The 18,025-nt window shown below is 35.1% G+C and overlaps 1 protein-coding gene across 2 annotated transcripts in view; it reads right to left on the bottom strand.

Annotated features, from left to right (window-relative positions):
- The window catches only part of LOC131165683 (anaphase-promoting complex subunit 1), a 93,210-nt gene extending 76,110 nt beyond the window's left edge, over positions 1–17,100 (bottom strand). Inside the window, exons 1-6 of one of the 2 annotated variants that reach the window (XM_058123678.1) lie at positions 16,738–17,100; positions 8,461–8,524; positions 6,823–6,907; positions 6,165–6,451; positions 5,844–5,949; positions 5,537–5,697 (exon numbers count right to left, since the gene is read on the bottom strand). In XM_058123678.1, the coding sequence (XP_057979661.1) occupies positions 5,537–5,697; positions 5,844–5,949; positions 6,165–6,451; positions 6,823–6,907; positions 8,461–8,524; positions 16,738–16,952 (918 nt within the window). In that variant the 5' untranslated portion in view covers positions 16,953–17,100. The remainder of the gene's footprint in view (positions 1–5,536; positions 5,698–5,843; positions 5,950–6,164; positions 6,452–6,822; positions 6,908–8,460; positions 8,525–16,737) is intronic. The other variant, XM_058123679.1, reaches the window with a different exon arrangement.
- Between the last annotated feature and the right edge of the window lie 925 nt (positions 17,101–18,025).

The following is an 18,025-nucleotide window of genomic DNA, read 5'->3' as shown; positions in this document are numbered from 1 at the left end:
GGAAGCAAAATAGAGGAAGAAACAAGATAAGTACGAGACGGAAAGAAATATTAATTTTCAAAAAAAATCACATTGGAAGAAATACGAAGCTTGCTAGCATCTACATCATAATACACAACCCCTTTATGAGAATTACTATAGCCAAGAAAAGCACATTGAACAGATTGAGCAGCAAGCTTGTGACGTTCAATGGGAGGTAAGTGAACAAAACAAATGCAACCAAAAACATGTGGAGAATTATAGTCAAGAGAAACACCAAACAAACGAGAATATGGAGAATCAAGATCCAAGGTAGGAGAAGGCAGACGATTAATCAAATATACAGCTGTAGATAAGGCTTCTACCCAAAATCTAGAAGGAATAGAAGATTCAATCATCAATGTATGAACAACATCTAAAAGGTGACGATTCTTACGCTCGGCAACACCATTCTGTTAAGGGGTGGAAGGACACAAACACTGAGAGAGAATACCCTTCTATTGGAGAAAAGATCGAAAAGGATGAGACATGTATTCGCCCCAGAATCTAAGCCTAAGATCTTAATACAGGTAGAAAATTGGGTTTCTACATAGGCAACAAAAGTTTGGAAGGTTGAGAACACATCAGCTTTAGAACGAAGAAAATAGACCCATGTGAAACGACTGTAATCATCAATAAATGTCACAAAATATCTGTATTGAGCATGAGAAATAACAGAACTCATACCACCAACATCTTGAGAAAGGCCAAGCTGTGAGGCGAGACGCTGTTCTTCACCCAAGAGTTCACCCAAGCAAACCTCTAAAGATGGGACAGGTGTGCGATTGATTAACCCAACTCGTGCACTTTCAAACTTGGGTCGGAGCTTCATCAAGAATTAATCCCGCTAGCTCTCGAAGTGAACCGCTTGTAGGGCTGCCAAAGCTTCTTTGGGAACCTGAGAATGCACCAACCAAGAATAATCATTCCATATATTAATAAAACCAAAATAAAATTGCTCAATGGAGAGATTCCCCTGGCAAGCTATGCCACGACGAACTTCAGGCTCGTTAGGACAATCACACTTGGGACATTGTCCCTTGTCTTGCTGGAGTTAAGCCTATTGGGTGCAAATGGGGTTTACACTATCAAGCTACGTGCTGATGGTTCTATCAAAAGTAGGGGTGTACATGGTTCGGTTATTGCCAAAACCGTCAACCGAACCGAACCTCTCGGTTTTTAAAACTACTGAACCGCAACCGAACCGTATACCGTCGGTTTAAAATCAAACTAAACCGTTTATTTTACAGTTCGGTTCGGTTAATTCAGTTTTACCAAATTTTAAACTAACAAAATAAAAAAATTATTACTTAAAAGCCAAGTCAGGCCACAGCCCACAGCCTCCTATATTATTCCAACTAGGCCAAGGCTTTGACTGCAAAGCCTAGCACGGAATGAGCAGATCCAACTTCAATAAATAGGGTGGGGAAACTTCTTTCTTCCCATTTCCAACCGATGTGGGACAGCTAGAGCACCAGATATAATGTGGACGTGAGCTGCGTTACTATGTGGAGATGTGGCCGTTGGCGACTGGCGTGGGCATAAGCGTCGCTGCATCGGCATGGGGTGGGACTTGGGAGGAAGCGGGAGGTGCTATGAGGAGTCAAGGACGGAAGGATTGGGCGACTTGGCGTTGATGTGGGCGTGAGCGTCGGAGGGCATGGCAGTCAGCACTCGGCAGGTTACCAGGACCAGGAGCCAAGAGGATTGAGCGTCTCTTCAGTTGACGAGGCAGGGGTTGCATACATAATGGGACACTCGTACGTGAAGATGCTTTGTGTCTTTTGAAACTAAAGATGGAGAAGATGATGCACGCTGTGGTAGTAGCAGGCTGCTACTGGTTCGGTTCTTCCCAATAGCACTCATCCCACATAGCCAAAATGGGAAGCTTCGGTTCTCATGCCTCCTTTATAAAATCCTTCCCCACTCCCTAAGAAAGCACAAGACAATAATTCAAATTAAAAAAATAATATATTCCTCAGGGTATAATTATTTTTCCCACATGTACTTGTAATCAAAGTTCCCACAGGGTATAATTATTTTAAAATTATAATCGGTTTTCGGTTTTTACGGTTCGGTTTTTGAGTGAAACCGAAACCAAAACCGAAAATCTGTTTTTTATAAATTCAAAACCAAAACCAATGACCGAAACCGAAAAACCGAACCGAAGCTTCAAACGGTTCGGTTTCGGTCCGGTTCTTGGTTTTTCGGTAAATTTTTACACCCCTAATAAAAGACATAAAGCTCGTCTAGCGGCACTCGGGAATAGGCAGGAGTATGGGCTTGACTATGAGGAAACATACGCTCCCGTGGCCAAAATGACTACTATCCGCACTGTTATGGCCATTGTTGTTTCGAAAGGATGGTCACTTCGCCAGATGGATGTGAAGAATGCATTTTTACATGGTGATCTAAAGGAAGAAATATTTATGTCTCCTCCTCCTGGCTTGTTTCCTTCCTCTTTAGTTGAGGTTTGTCGCTTAAAGCGGGCTCTGGACGGTTTGAAGCAAGCACCGCGGGCATGGTTTGAGAAGTTTCATACTACCCTACTGGATTTCACTTTTACTCAGAGTCAGTATGACTCCTCTCTTTTCTTTCACAAGACTGCCCTTGGGATCGTTATAATTCTTGTGTATGTCGACGATATTGTGATTACAAGATCTGATCCCCAAGTAATTAAGCAGCTCTTACAGCACCTCAAATCTTCGTTTCATATGAAAGATCTTGGTCCACTGCATTATTTTCTTAGACTTGAGGTTCAACATTGTCCGAATGGTACACTCTTACATCAGCATAAATATACCCAAGAACTTCTTTCATTAGTAGGCCTTCAAGACCGTAATTCAGCTCTTACACCTATGGAGGTCATTTTAAAGATGCATTAGGCAAATGGTGATCCCTAATCTGATCCTTCGATGTATCGATAGCTGGTGAGTAGTTTAAATTATTTGACCATTACTCGACCTGATATCTAGTTTGTTGTTCAGCAGGTCAGTCAGTTTATGCAGGCTCCATGCCAATCACATTTGGCTGCTGTCTGTCGTCTTCTTCAATATCTCAAAGGGACATCTGGTCGTGGCTTGTTCTTCCCTTGAGGGAATTCTTTATAGCTGATGGGTTTTAGTGATGCCGACTGGGTTGGATGTGCGGATACTCATAGTTCTGTTACGGGTTGGTGTATGTTCCTTGGCAATGCCCTCATTTCTTGGAAGAGTAAGAAGCAGGCTCGTGTCTCGAAGTCATCCACCGAGTCTGAATATCAGGCTATGTCGTCTGCCTGTTCTGAAATCTTATGGCTTCGAGGGTTGTTAGGAGAACTTTGTGTTCCGCAGCTTACTCCTACTCCTCTTCATGCTAACAATACAAGTGCTATTCAGATTGCTGCCAATCCTGTTTTTTATGAACGCACCAAACATATTGAGGTGGATTGTCATTCCATTCGTGAAGCCTTTGCACGTTAGGAGATTACTCTTCCACACATTTCCACTGAACACCAAACCGTTGATGTTTTCACCAAGGCTCTTTCTCGTCCTCGCCATCGGTTTCTTCTTGCCAAATTGATGCTTCTCAATCGCCCAGCATCAATTTGAGGAGGGATGTTAGCAGAATTGACAGCTACATGTGCTGTATGTTGGCAAAATTTGTTTAGGATGTAAATAATGTAGAAATCCCTACAGTGTGAATGACGGCCACGGTTGGTGAATGACGGCCACCTACCATAAGATCTTGCCACAAGCCAAAGGCTATAAATTGATACCCCCCCCCCCCCCCCACCGAAGCTAAACTAGACATCTCAACTGCAAGTTGTGTCCTCTTCTGTTTTTCCATATTTTATTCTCTCTGTACATGTTAAATAGGGACCTGAGTATGTAAAGAATACACAATTGAATATACAATTGATTCATTCAGACCAAAATTGACATAAAGTAACCTTAAGTCTTTCATGTTTGTCAAGCAAGCAACAAATAATTGTATAAAAACAGAAAAAGAAACAAGTTCCTAATTTACAACAACTTCCATATTGTCTTTTACATAAATACTCAAAAGAAGTAAAATTGCCCTGATCTAATGAACCATGTTAGATAAAGATGATGTACGATCCTTACGGGAGAGAGCCAAAAAAATTTCAATAGATCAATTGTTAATATATCACAATCAAAGGCAACATTCCCAATCCAAAAACACACAATACTAGGTAAATTAGATCTAGTATCATGCAAGATAGGAGTTGTTTGTTGGTGTTAAAGCTTGATATACCTTGTTGGCCCACAACCTAACAGCTTAGGCTTTAGATAAAGTGGTAATATAACATGGTATCATAGCTGGTTACCGGAGGTCCTAGGTTCTAGTCTTGTTGCCCAGTTCATTGTGTGGTGTTTAAAACTTATTGTACTCCTTTTAATGGGTGTTATTTCTCGTTTGTTTCTCTCCATGTGCTGTCAAGTTACACAAGCAGGGGAGTGTTAAAGGTTGATCTACATTGTTGGCCCACAACCTAACAGCTTCAACGTTTAGGTAAAGTCACAATCCAACAGCTAGTGCAACAAACTCGGGGTTCACTTATCCTGACTCAATCTGCCAGGCCAGGCAACCAATAAAGCCCCAACAATTTTAGAATTTTTTTTTTAACACAACACATGAAATGCACTATATTTTAATTTTCAACTCTCAAGGGTGAACTTCTAGATAGGGTCTCATTTATGAACGTATTGGCACCAATCATTTAACCAACAAGCATAATCAGAGTAATTGTTAATGAACTTTTATTCAGATCCATATAGAGATACTTGAAAGCAGAAATCAAAGCAAGATGTCTCAAAGGCAGAATCAAAAAACAAAGACAAGCAAAGACCAAAAGAGATTAGACATCATCATTCTACCTGAACTGTTGTAATAAATAGCCTATAGAACCCTCTACACTGAGGAACATTAATTTTCAACTGAAACATTGAAACTTTATATTATCTTTGACCATGAAAAGTCTGAAGGATAGCCTTTAAAGACTCATGTGTTCCACGCTTCATAGAAGAAAAGAAATTCTCCCAAAGCAAATACCAATGAGATAAAATCTATTATATTCTCATAAGCTTCCAAAGAAATCATAGTGGAACAAAAGGCAAAGATATTACACCCCACAAACTAAAAAGTAGTCGGGGGCTCATATGATGTTTTTTGTTGTTTCATTCATTTGTACAGTTCCAGTGCAATCCATGTAGCCTAATAAGGGATCTATGCTGTGGTTGTCTATTATAAATCTATCTCCAGTTCAAGCTGGTGCTACCAAGACTGAAGATGATAATTACACAACTAATCAGGCACAATACTTCAATAAGGAATGATTCCCTAGTAATTTAGTCAAAACATGAAAGCTGAATATTTAAGCTTAATCCCGCAATTCATGTACATCAAGTCTTTCACTTAGATACAAATTGCACAAAGCATAAAATTAGTAAAATAAAGATGACACCCTAACAAACATCCATCAAAGGAGCAAGGAATTTAGCGAGCAAACAGGCACCTTACTAGCAGCAGTCTGAGCACCCTTCCCCTGCCATATCCTTCGAAAGGAAAACCGCTTTGGCAACACTCCAACAGGAATAATGTCAGATATACTAGCACTTCCCACTCCGGGGTTAGAATTAACAACTTCTACAACCCAGACAGAGTGTTGCATCTTTCCTGTAAGCAAAGTCTCATATTATAGGGGGAGGAAGAGATAAAAGTGGGAAATTTGGAAGAGGGAAAGAAAAAAAAAAAAATGAGAACCAGGGGGCCACGGGGCAGGGCTATGATGTAAAGTTCAAGAGGGAAGTACTACGACACACCTTTATTGTATGATGCCATTAGAGGAATACGGTCGCTTGTCCAAATTGTTTTTTCATCAAAATCTTTCATTATGTTCAATTTTCCCCTCTCTTCAACAAAAGTTGACTGGAAATGTCAAATAATAAAAACCATTTTAACTACCAAAAGCATAAACAACAAAACCCATGTAGACAACTGCCAAAACAAGTGTGCTTCAAAATTTGAAGTTTAGCAGCCAAAAAATTGCATCTAAATGAAGATAAGCAGCCATGAAGAAACAAAAGAAAGACATTAGAGCAATATCAAAATGAAAGTAATCAAATATAAACTATCATGCATACCTGGGGCTCTTCCAGTGGATCCTTCAAAATCAGATGGGAAGCCATTGACGCCCCATCTCCCTTGAGTATATGATCAAATGCATTAGAAGGACTGAAACTATTTTGTGGACTCTGTCCAATTTCTCTTTTTTGGCGGGATATATCACGTGCACTTAGTAATGGGCTAGAAGACAAAAAAGGACTATGTGTTGGTAAGCTCCCTTCATTTGCCTGCTGGAGTAGTAACCCAAATGGAAGAGGCCATATTGATGCAATGGCATGGGGAAGCGGAATGGATACTACTTCACCTGTTAATTTGGGTAGAGGACACAAGGTTTGTCAGAATCTCAGTTCAATTTGAAATAACGAAATCAGGGTCTAGCTTCATATGATGAAATGCCAAGAAAAGGCTTTCACGACATAAAGCATTCAGTTCCCCAGAAAACCAGATCATGATTGCATTCCCAGATTGTGGAACTACATTTAACAATATAGTAGAGCAGCAAGAATTTGGCACCAATCCAATAACAAATGGAAGATTTAGGTCATTATGTATCAAAAAAAATAACTGAAAAAATATAGAGATGGAGGAATAAATGAAAAATTTGTAAATTTAATCAAAAAATTTAGAGATGGAAGAATAAACAAAAACTTGTAATTAAGAATATTCTGATCTCACCTGATGTATTATATATTGTCAACGTATTAATTTGTAAGACACACAAAAGAGCTTCAGGCATCTCACCCAGCCGACACCAGCATACCTAGAATGTAAGTTGAAACATTCATAAAAAATAATTAAAATGTGTGAAATGGAGCAAACACCAAAAAGATGCAGTGTCACTGGATTTGATTCACAAGATTTGCCTTACATTATTTCACAGAAATAAAATTTGCAGTCAGGTGGAACAGAGATAACAAACAAAACCAACATGCACAAATAACCTCAAGCAACTTTATCCACCAAGTTTGACAAACATTAGGAGCATTAATACTTGGAAAAGAAAACACATAATTTATACCTTTAAACTCAACATCTGTGTATTAGGGTAAGCAATTGCAATGGTATCAATAAAAGAAACAAATGAGAACCCAGCCAACAAAATAAACCCCAGCAGCTGATGTTGTTACATTTTCCTTAACATGGGGTACAAAGGATGAGTAGACCAAAAGAGATAATAAAGCAAACCATGTAACTTGAAGGTTTCCCTGTACTTTAAGAAACTAAATGCATGAGGAATCCCTACAACTAAAACTATGAATGGTAACAACCATCAAGCCATTGTTGCTCCAGGATCAGCAACATGAGTTCTTTACTTGGTGGGAAAAAAAAAAAAAAAAGGCTAAATTAACCAGTCAATGGAGCAGGAACTTATATACCACATAAAAACAGCACTACTGATGACAAACAGATAAAAAGAAATGTACAATACGTAGTCTTACCAAGTCCAACAGCAACCTTTTTTTCCAAGTTGAACTGCAAGTTAATGTTTGATGATTTTAGCCTAAAATGCACAAAATCCCCTTGTATTAATTGCCTGTTGCACAATACCCCCCCCCCCCCCGTATTAAAAGAACCGCCACATAACCACCTCAAAGAATTCAAGAGGATTACACTGTTAATAATATCCACAAATGAATATTATGACCTTAGGAATGAGATAGATAATAATGGCAATAATTAAATGAATTAAGAAAAGAATTATAAACATTAATTTAACGATCCCTTTTAAATGTTTAGAGTGTTTAGAGTTAGAAGCCCTAGTCACAACTACCTAGAAAACAAAAAGTCATAAGAGATTCCAACAAGATGATTGGAGGAGTTTGAACAAATTACACCACCTAGCAATCATTTTTTTTTTAAATCAACATTAATTTAAAGGCATTTTTGGAATTAAAAATATAAATCCAATTAAGAATATTAATGGTTTCTAATCGAAGGGGGATTGTACAACAACAAAACTAAGCCGTAAGTCACACTAGGTGGGCTCGGCTATATGAATCCTTTTCCGCCAATTTATACCATCATGGACCATTTCTCAAAGGGGGATTGTGCATTATACAAAAGCTTTGAGGGGGGTTATGTGGTGGCGGTTAAGTTGTTTTAATTCAGGGAGGTATCGTGCAACAAGCTTTTAGTACAAGGGGATTTTGTGCATTTCAGCATGGAAGATTGTTTAATAACAGATGAGATCCAAAACAAAACATGGAAGATTGTCACTACACACAAAGGATCACCAAGCGATCTGTACAATGGAAGCTGATCAATAAATACAAGATTTTCTTAATGCACAACAGAAAAAAATAATACAAGTACCATGATCACTGATGAGGATAAGGTGAATCGCTTAAAAACTCGTGAACCAGTAGTCCATATTATCCTGCAGAGGAAAAGAGATTAGGAAATTTTCACAGAAAAGATATTTCATTTAAATAAAAAAGGTAGGACGCAACTAATATTAAAACAATCCCATGAAATTTAACAAACATGCTTACGTTCCCCCAGGTGGAGCTGGCTTTATGAATCCTTTTCTGCCATTTTGCATGATCTAGCAATCTAGGATGGTCAACCCACAAAGTTTTTAAGTGCTATCAAATCCTTACCCAGTCCAAGTCATTATTGATCTAACCATTCCCTTTTATAGCCGCTTAAGTCAACTAAATCACCCTCTCACACTACAACATCTTCTGGTCTATGTTGCAAGTGTCAAACCATGTTAGCCAGTCCTTATCTTATATTTTATGGGCACTCTGATCTACCCACAAAATCTACCATGACATAATTTAAGGTGAGGTTGGCCCCACCTTTTTGGATGAATTTCTCTTTGAAATTAAAGGTTGGGCACAGCACATTTGGTAAACAGCTTTTCAAACTTTTGGAAAGCTACACCTTTCTTGGGAGCTTCTAGAAGTTACAGATTTAAGCTTTTAAATCATAGAAGGATGGATCTTTTAGATAAATTATTGTACTCCATGACCATGAGTGCCTCCTCTCCCATTCCTTTTTTCATTCCTCATTTTGAGGCAAACCTCTCACCCGCATGCTGCCTCAATCCTCACCAACATTATGTCTATTCCAATATTAGCTGCAGTCTCTCTCACCTCTCTCAAGTTTACAGGTCTTCCTTCTCACCTCTCTCAAGTTTTTTTAGGTACACACACTCCTGAATCCCAAATATCCCATGCAATTTGTTAAGATTTTATTTCTTTCATTTTTTTTTTTTCAAGTGAAGTGGATTTTTACTGGAAGGGGGTGTAGACACCCCATTTTGTTCGAGGCTTGCATAACACAAATGGGCAGAATTCATTAATGTAATAAAATGAAAAAATACAAGGAAAAAAAACTGAATACATGGGAAAAAATTTAAATACATTAAAAAAATAAAAATAAAAAACAGAAAATGAACTAAAGTGGGTCAGCATCTTCATCTTTAAACTTGGAAACACAAAAGAAAAAAACAAATTAGAGATGTGAAAATTTACATAAGAAACGTGTGGTCAAATTATGGTTTAAATGTTTAATGCAATCATAAATTAATCAGTTCATTTCAATTTTGATTTATCAAATTAGGTGCTAATTGATCAAATCAGAATTGATTGAATTGATACCCCAAGCCTATAAATAGTGGGCTTCTGAGGGTGAGAGACATAAATGAATAGAGAGAAGAACTGATTAAGAATCGCAAGGAGTCTGAATGCTTGAAGTTGAGAAGGTGAAGGAAGATAGAAGATTAAGAAGCTTGAATTGCAAAAGCAGTGGAAAAATTGGCAGTGGAGATTCAAAAGCAGTGGAAAAATTGGCAGTGGAGATTCAAAGTAGCAAACTTAAAGATTGGAGGAGTTAGAAAACAAAGATTGGTTCCTTTAATTTTATTTAGTTCTGTTTCGTTTCTTGGATAATTAAAATTTGCAAAATTTTAAATTCAAAATTTTGTGATTTGAATGCAACTAGGAATGTTAATCCGGATTGATTACCCACATCCAGATTCAGTAACCCAAATCCAAATAGCCATACCCGATTACCAGTGATCCAACCCAAATCCGGGTCAACTTGACCCAAATCTTAATCAGCTGATCCGAAGAACCAAGACACAAATCCAAGTTGGACCTGAGGTCTATTGACCATTAACCTTTAACCCAATCTCAAGCCCAACGAAACTAAAACTAATGAGCTTGTTTCCCAATTTGAGCCTATTGGACTCAGTCCAATTGGTTGAGCCCTATTTAATTAAATCCAAGCCTAGCTTAATAGGCTTGCAGCCCGTTTAATTAAATCCAAGTCTAGCCCAATTGTTCTGCTGCCCTTCTAATTAAATCCAAGCCCAATGCCCAATCATACTACAACCCAATCTTAAATCCAAGCCCATTAACACATGCTCCTGGCCCAATTCAACCATAGCCAAATCCAAACCAACTAACCCAACTAGGACCATGCTTTTGGAAGGCGACGTAGCATAATCCTGGCCGTCTAGTCTGTGTTTTCTCTAGACGGCCAGATTGCTGAGCAATTTGTGTCAAACTTCCACAATCAACCAGAAATCACCATGTGGCAAGTGACGTCAATCACCACGTGATAGGTGACGTCACCTTGCTATAGCAAACTCAAAAAATAAATAAATAAATAAAATAGAGTTATGTGTCTCCACGGCTAGCAGACACATGGCCCACACCAACCAGGTCAGACCTGATTCAGACCTATTGAACCGGTCTAATTTTTTAACTGCCGATTTAGTTTAATTTTTAAAAAAATTGACTTTTAATTTATTTTAAATTTTTTAAAAAAATAGTAAAAGTCAAGGAAAAAATATTTTAAAAATCAAAATAAATAAATAAAATATTTAAGTTATTTTGACTCAGATAACAAAAAAAATGGAAAAATAAAAATAACAAAAAATAGAATAAAATTCTTTAAAAATCCCAAACAAATTTGGAAAAAATGTTGAAAAATTTTCAAAAATTTTTCTGCAAAATTTTGGAAAAATCTAGGAATATTTTAAAGACTCTTTTTGCTCAAATTTGATGAATTTTTTTATTATTATCAAAATATATTCTATTTTTGTGTGTGTGCGTCCCAATAATTAAACAAAAGCTAAAGAGGTATTTTAGACCTCACCTATATTAGTTTTGAGGGAGGGTTTATCTAACAAGATCCCCTCTTTTGGAGGTCTTATTAGACATTCCTAAATTGCACTTCATTTTCATTTTCCCTTGAAATTTTTATTTATTTATTCATTTATTTAATTTATCATTTATGTTAAAAGAGTTAATTAAAGGTCATAAGATTCAATTTAGGGATAATTCATAATTAATTAGGTATCGTTCGTAGAACGGGTGTGTTGGGGGTGCTAGTACCTTCCCCTCGCATAACTAAACTCCCGATCCCAACTCTGGTAAATGCAAACCGAGACTACTGATTCTTTGGTCTACGATTATTCTAAAGACCAATCAACGAGCAGTAATTAGGTGAACTAACCACACTTAGGTCAATAACAGGTTAGTAGCAACTCCATTAAACTTTTAATATTGTTATTCCTCACCATTCCGGACCCTTCTCCGGGCCGTTGCGACAGGGGGTTTTCTGCATTCACCACTCTCAAGTTTACAAGTCCTCTCTCTCACCTCTCCCTAGTTTTTCACAGGAACATAACTCTGCAATCTCAAATCTCCCATGCAATTTGTTAGTATTTTATTTCTTTCTTCCTCTTTTTTTTCCTTTGCCAGTAAAATATGGAACTTTTGCCAGAAGGTGGTTTTCTCATGTAAATGAGACATCATTTTTTATTTCTATTTTTTTCTTGCTTTAATCAGGTGTTCTCTTTTTTCCCCTTTCCTTTTATTTGTTTATGGAATCTAAATCTAATCGAATTTGGATTTTTCTTGTGTTTAATCAAGTTTCGTTGGAAGGAGATTGTTTGAATTTGGTAAATTTAATTCAATTTTTTTCTACCGCTGCAAATCTATATTTGAAGATAGCTACAGAATCCATAATTGCATTCTTTGTCAGGATTCATTACACCATTTGTGTACCAAACACACAACCAGAATTGAATGCAGCCTACAAAATGGATCCTGAGTTCAGATAAGAATCCACAAAGTGACACTATGCATCAGAATATCAAAATTTTTAACACAAGGACTATTAACAATTACTAGTTTGTAATATAGTTGCAATCCCAATTAGCAGAATCTGCCAGGGTAACCAAAACAGACAAATTGGGTCCAAGTTCAGCCCCACAACCTCCAATGTTGAATTTGACCATACTGCCACTAATTAATTATTGATGAGAACATTGAGAAGGGTCTGTTTGGTATTATTTCTCTATTCTGTTTTCTATTTTTGTCACTGCCTGGTGAAAAAACAGATTATGACAATGCATTGTTTACATGCTAATTTTTTGTTTTCAGTTGTTTTCCTAAAAACTAAATAAATAGATAGATAGCTATGAAACCAAATTTTGTGGTTTTCAGTTGTTTTGATCATTGAACATTATTTTTTATGGATTGACTCATTAATTTTATATATTTTTTTTTATTAAAATGAAAATAAAATGACTATGTGAATCTAAAATACGATTACAATAACAAAGATTTATAAAATTTTGAAAAAAAAAAAAACTAAAAAATCATTTACAAATATTTTTTTTACTTTTTTCAATAGTCACGTATAATAAGACTGTTTTTATAGCACTAAAAAGTGAGTTTTTGAAATATAATATTAAATAAAATAACTATAATTTTTTATTTTTATTATCATGTTTCTTAATTTATATTCTTTTGTATTTTTTAATTGTTATATGACTCAAGTACAAAATTGAGCATGTACTCAATCAAGTTTTTAATTTGTTTTAGTTTTAGAAATAATAACCAAACAAGTTGCTGGTTTTTAGCTTTTGTTTGTCATTTTAGTTTTCATAATTTTTTGAAAGTGATACCAAACAGCCCTTAAATTCTTATCTATTTAATCATATGATTAAACATTGAGAATGTCATTGAATGAACATTTGAGTTGTGGAAAGAAAGGGGGGAGATTTTGAAGAGCATGCCAAACTTCCTTTTTAAGATAGAAGAAGAAATTATATTAGAAAAGGAGATTACAGTATATTACAAAAAGTCCTCTCAAATAAAACATAAAATAAAAACAAACTAAAACAACAATGCTCTCCAGTTTAATTCATTAAAAAGCTATATTTCCATAAACAAACCAAAAGAACACAATAAGATTAAAGAAGTCAAAAAAAGAACCAAGATTTGCTTCCATGGTTTTGTATAACTACATACAGCAATATGCAACGTATGATAAAAAGGTTGAGCAAGTACTCAGTTCCTAACATGGAATATTAGTACAAAAGCTACAAATATGGATAGAGTTTGTGACATGATTGTTGGCCTGCCGGCTGCCGCTGGCCTTATCTATAGTTGTTGATATTATTTTATTTATAATGAACAGGACTTTAATTGTCATAAAATAATTATTCTTTATTATCAATGCAATTTGAGCAAGATTATTTTTTAGACTATTTATTTTTTTTTAGACATTATTTTTTATGTATTTCCAAAAAAATCACAAGGAATAATAAATTATAATGGTTTTACAATTTTTTATTCACATTTGCATGATATAAACCAAATATTTCATCCTAATTAATTCCTAATAAATATTTACTAATTGCAGACAAATCACCTTTCCTGCTTCATTTTAATTATATCATTTAAAATTTATATTGGAATATAACTCTAGTTTAACTTTTTGATTAATAATTTAAATGGCATAGACATTCTGGACATGTTAAACATTTCAGCCAAATACTCTGGATCAGTGACAAGATGAAAATTTTAACCTTTTTTTTATAGCAAAAGAAGAGATTTCATTAATCAATTAATAATTTATATAAAGAAGAATAAGACATCTCCCTATAATAATCTGGAAACAGACCAAAAGGAAAACATAAAACAACAAAAGAAAGAAAAAAGAAAACAAACAAAACCACAGCTCCCAAAATCAAACCATTAGATTACTCCAATCTCGCTGAACATCCAAAAAGCTCACTCCATTGAAGTACACCAAACCCAACACACCACAATGATGCCACGTTGTGAATCTCTTCCAAACCATCAAACAATTCAGTTTCTTCCCCAAAAAACATACATGTATTACATTCCAACTGTAACCCCCACAACACTAAAACGAAGCCACATTTCCATAAAGCATCCCAGTCCTTCCTCCTCCCAACCCACAAATGAAATAGCCAAAGAAGGCTATTTAACAAAAACAAAGTAGAAGGTCTAAACTTAGAATTGACAAAAGAAGAAAATACTGAAATTTTGAGATTTATTCGCAAAATTAGAGTTAATGAAGTTAGGTAAAAGGGATGAAAATGGAGTAGATATAGGACCGGATGTGATCCCAATTAAGTTTGGAAACATATAGATGATAACAAAATTATTTGGCTAACTAATTTATATAAGACAGTTATAATACTATAAAAAAAATACCAAATGTGTGGAGGAAAAGCACTTTAATACCTACATATAAAAAATTAAAAAAAGGAGATTTCAAAATTGTAATGCCTATGGAATTAAAGTCATGCATTGAAACTTGGGAATAGGTAATTAAACAAAGACTAAGGTTAGAAAAGGGGGTTTCAAAAAAACCAATTTAGTTTCATGCCTAGGAGATCAACTAAAAAAATTATATATCTATTAAGAAGAATATTGGAAAAGTTCAAAGAAAAGAAAAGATAATGACCTTGCACCTGGTTTTATTGACTTGGAGAAAGCCTATGATAGGGTACCTAGGGAAGTTGCTGGTTTTGGGGACAAAAAAGAGTAGGCAAAAGGTATACCAATATCATTAATGATAAGTAAAAAAATGACAATTTCCAAACACAATAAGTATATATCAAGGGGAGGCCTTATCTTTTTGCATCGGTAATGGATGAACTTACTATAAATATTGTTAAGATTTGATTAAAAATGAATGAAGTAACTTGAAGATAGGCCTCTCCCTCTATTTATAATGCAAATTTAAATACATTCTAATGACAATAATAGCTTCAATAACTCTCACTAATTAACATACTAACGCACTCAACAATAATAATACTAAAATACATATATAACCTCTAACAGGTATCAAAGTGTGGTATGGTTTGCAGACGATATTGTCTTGATTAATGAAACTAAGGACGAAATGGAATATATGATAGAGTTATGGAGAGATGCTTTGGACTCTAAAGGTTTTAATATGAGTACGAATAAGACATAATATACAATCATGGTAGGAGGAATAATAGAAAGAAGATTAAACTCGATGGTCAAAAAATAAATAGTACTAGTAAATTTTGATTTCTTGTATCTATTATGCAAGTTGAAGGAGAAATTGAAAAAAAATGTAATACATAGAGTTAAAGCAAGTTGGGTAAATGGAGAAATACTTTGGGTGTGTTTGTGATCATAGAATACCATTAAAATTAAAAGTAAAGCTCTATAAGATGGCTATAAAACCAATCATGCTTTATGGATAATAATATTTGGCAACCAAGAAATATCATATCCAATATAAAAGTTGTCGAAATGATAATGTTAACATGGCTAAGTAATATAACATTAAAAGATAAATCAAAAATGAATATATTTGTCGTACGTTAGGCATAGATAAAGGAAGAGCAGCTGAGATGGTTTGGGCACCTACAACAGAGGTCAAATAATGCACCATAGAGGAGTGAACTATTTACTATTAGTCACAGCAAAAGGGATAGAGGTAGATGTAATATAACTTTGAATGTGATAGTGAGTAAGCACTTAACAGCTCTCAAATTATTGGAAGAAAATGCCCAAAATCATGTAAATTGGTGAAAAAGGAAAGCAAGCAACCAACCCCCTTAAACATGCAAACACATATCATCTACCAAAACAGCATCAAGGAAAAAGACATAAATAAAGAAACTGGCATATAAAACATTACCTTTCAAAATTCAAATAAATCTCCTTTCTAGAGTGCTCAAACAAATTAAGAATGAACTATACAATTTCCATTTTTCAAAGCATTCGCCCAAAAATGGGTTCTAGTCCAAGGAAACAGCCTCTCTGCATAAAAAGCAAGGTAAAGCTAGGTACACTGTGATGACCCACTCCCTGCCTCTTAAAGTGGAGAGCCTTGTAGCCCAGGAACACCATTTTTCTGTTCACCAAAAAGTGCTAAGGCATGTACATTTTATTATCAAACGGTAACTTAAGTCTTAAGCATTCTGATTTCAGCGCAGGTCATTACTTAAATATGTTCAGTTAATTGAATGCCAGCATTATACTGCTTCACAATTTAACACGCACTTGTAACAAAAAATAAGCATGTAATTATTTTTTATCGTTACATAACTGAACAAAATCAAGTATGCGTATAACTAAATATTATTCAGATCTCAGTGCTGTAATACAACCATATTTTAAACGAGACATTTCCAGATAAAATGTTCAAGCAATTTCATTATTTTCTCGAGGTATTCGACTTTGCCACCTTCGACCAACCAACTAAAAAATGATATGTATTCAGTAAATTTTAAAAAAAAAAAAAAATGTGTAACATGTTGAACATTACCGATTTCCTCGAATGAATAGCTCGTGATCGCTTCGGTCGCCGGACGCGTCGTGTTCGTCTGCTCCGCCTTTATTTCTGGCAACTTCGGGATCGAAGAGGAAGTAATCGTATTTGTCGGGGACATTCTCGGCGGGCTTTCCGTCGAGAGCTTCTGCTATAAGGCCGAAGGGTTTAAATTCGCCGAGCACAGTGAGGTGGCGAATCCCGGCAGGCATCTTGAAACGTTTCGGGGCTGGGATCGGTACGTGACTGTGACGGTATCAAGGAAATGCACAAGCTTGAGGAGTTAATGATGACGAGAGAGCGTGGAGAAGTGAGTGCCTCTGCCCTCTCTCCGCCCTCGCCGTGTTTTTTGAGTACGCGAGCGGGAATGGCCGTGGGACGTGAAATAAAACCCTAAAATTAAACCGCAAATTTATTCAAATTTGAATTTAATTTTTCGTAAATATAAGATAAGGTTTGAGTGCAAAAATTTTGAATCGTAAATTTAAATTTGATAAATTTAAATAAAATATAATATTAAGTTATATTACATTATATGCAAATCAACACATATTCAAATTTAACTGTCATTATGTTACTGGGATATTTTAAGATTTATTTAGTTATGAAAATATTTTTTATTTTAAAATAATTATAAAAAAAATTAATCTATTTTAAAATTTTTCATAATTTGTATTAAAAATATAGTAAATAAATAGTTTTTATTTAAATCTGCAAAATCAAACTTCAGTTTTCATTTATATTTTAAAATAATTACAAAAAAAAATAATCTATTTTAACATTTTTAAAAAATTATATAAGGAAATATATTTAATTTCATAAATTTCAAGACTTGAATTTACATTTTTCATGTGGCTTTAAGTGCAATATTGAACTTCATGCTCCCATGTATAGATTAAAAGTTAAAAAATATAAATAATAATAATAATAATAATAATATTTTTTTCAATTTTTCTATGTAAACTAGTAAGTAGACACGTGCACGGACATGAAATAATGTGTTAAGTAGCTGGGTGTAGCAAAAAGTGGGTGAGGGTGGGCTAGGTCGTAGCCCCAAAGTGACGCGTTGTGTCGGCACTCGGGTACGATGTCAAATATGTAAAGGTTCCTGTCTCATTTTGTATATGGACACGTAAAAAAGCTAGTTAAAGGAACTATGATTAGGTTAAAAACTTTGAATATAGGGACATTTGTGCATAAAAGCACGGAAATTGTGAACACAGTGATTAAAATAAAAATTAATATAATTTGTATTCAAAAAACTACGTGGATAGGGGAGAAAGTT

This window comes from Malania oleifera, chromosome 10, assembly GCF_029873635.1.
Source record: "Malania oleifera isolate guangnan ecotype guangnan chromosome 10, ASM2987363v1, whole genome shotgun sequence".
In the NCBI taxonomy this organism is placed as follows: Eukaryota; Viridiplantae; Streptophyta; class Magnoliopsida; order Santalales; family Ximeniaceae; genus Malania; species Malania oleifera.
Note: the sequence above shows the minus strand (reverse complement) of the source record. Positions and strands in the feature narration are given on the sequence as shown.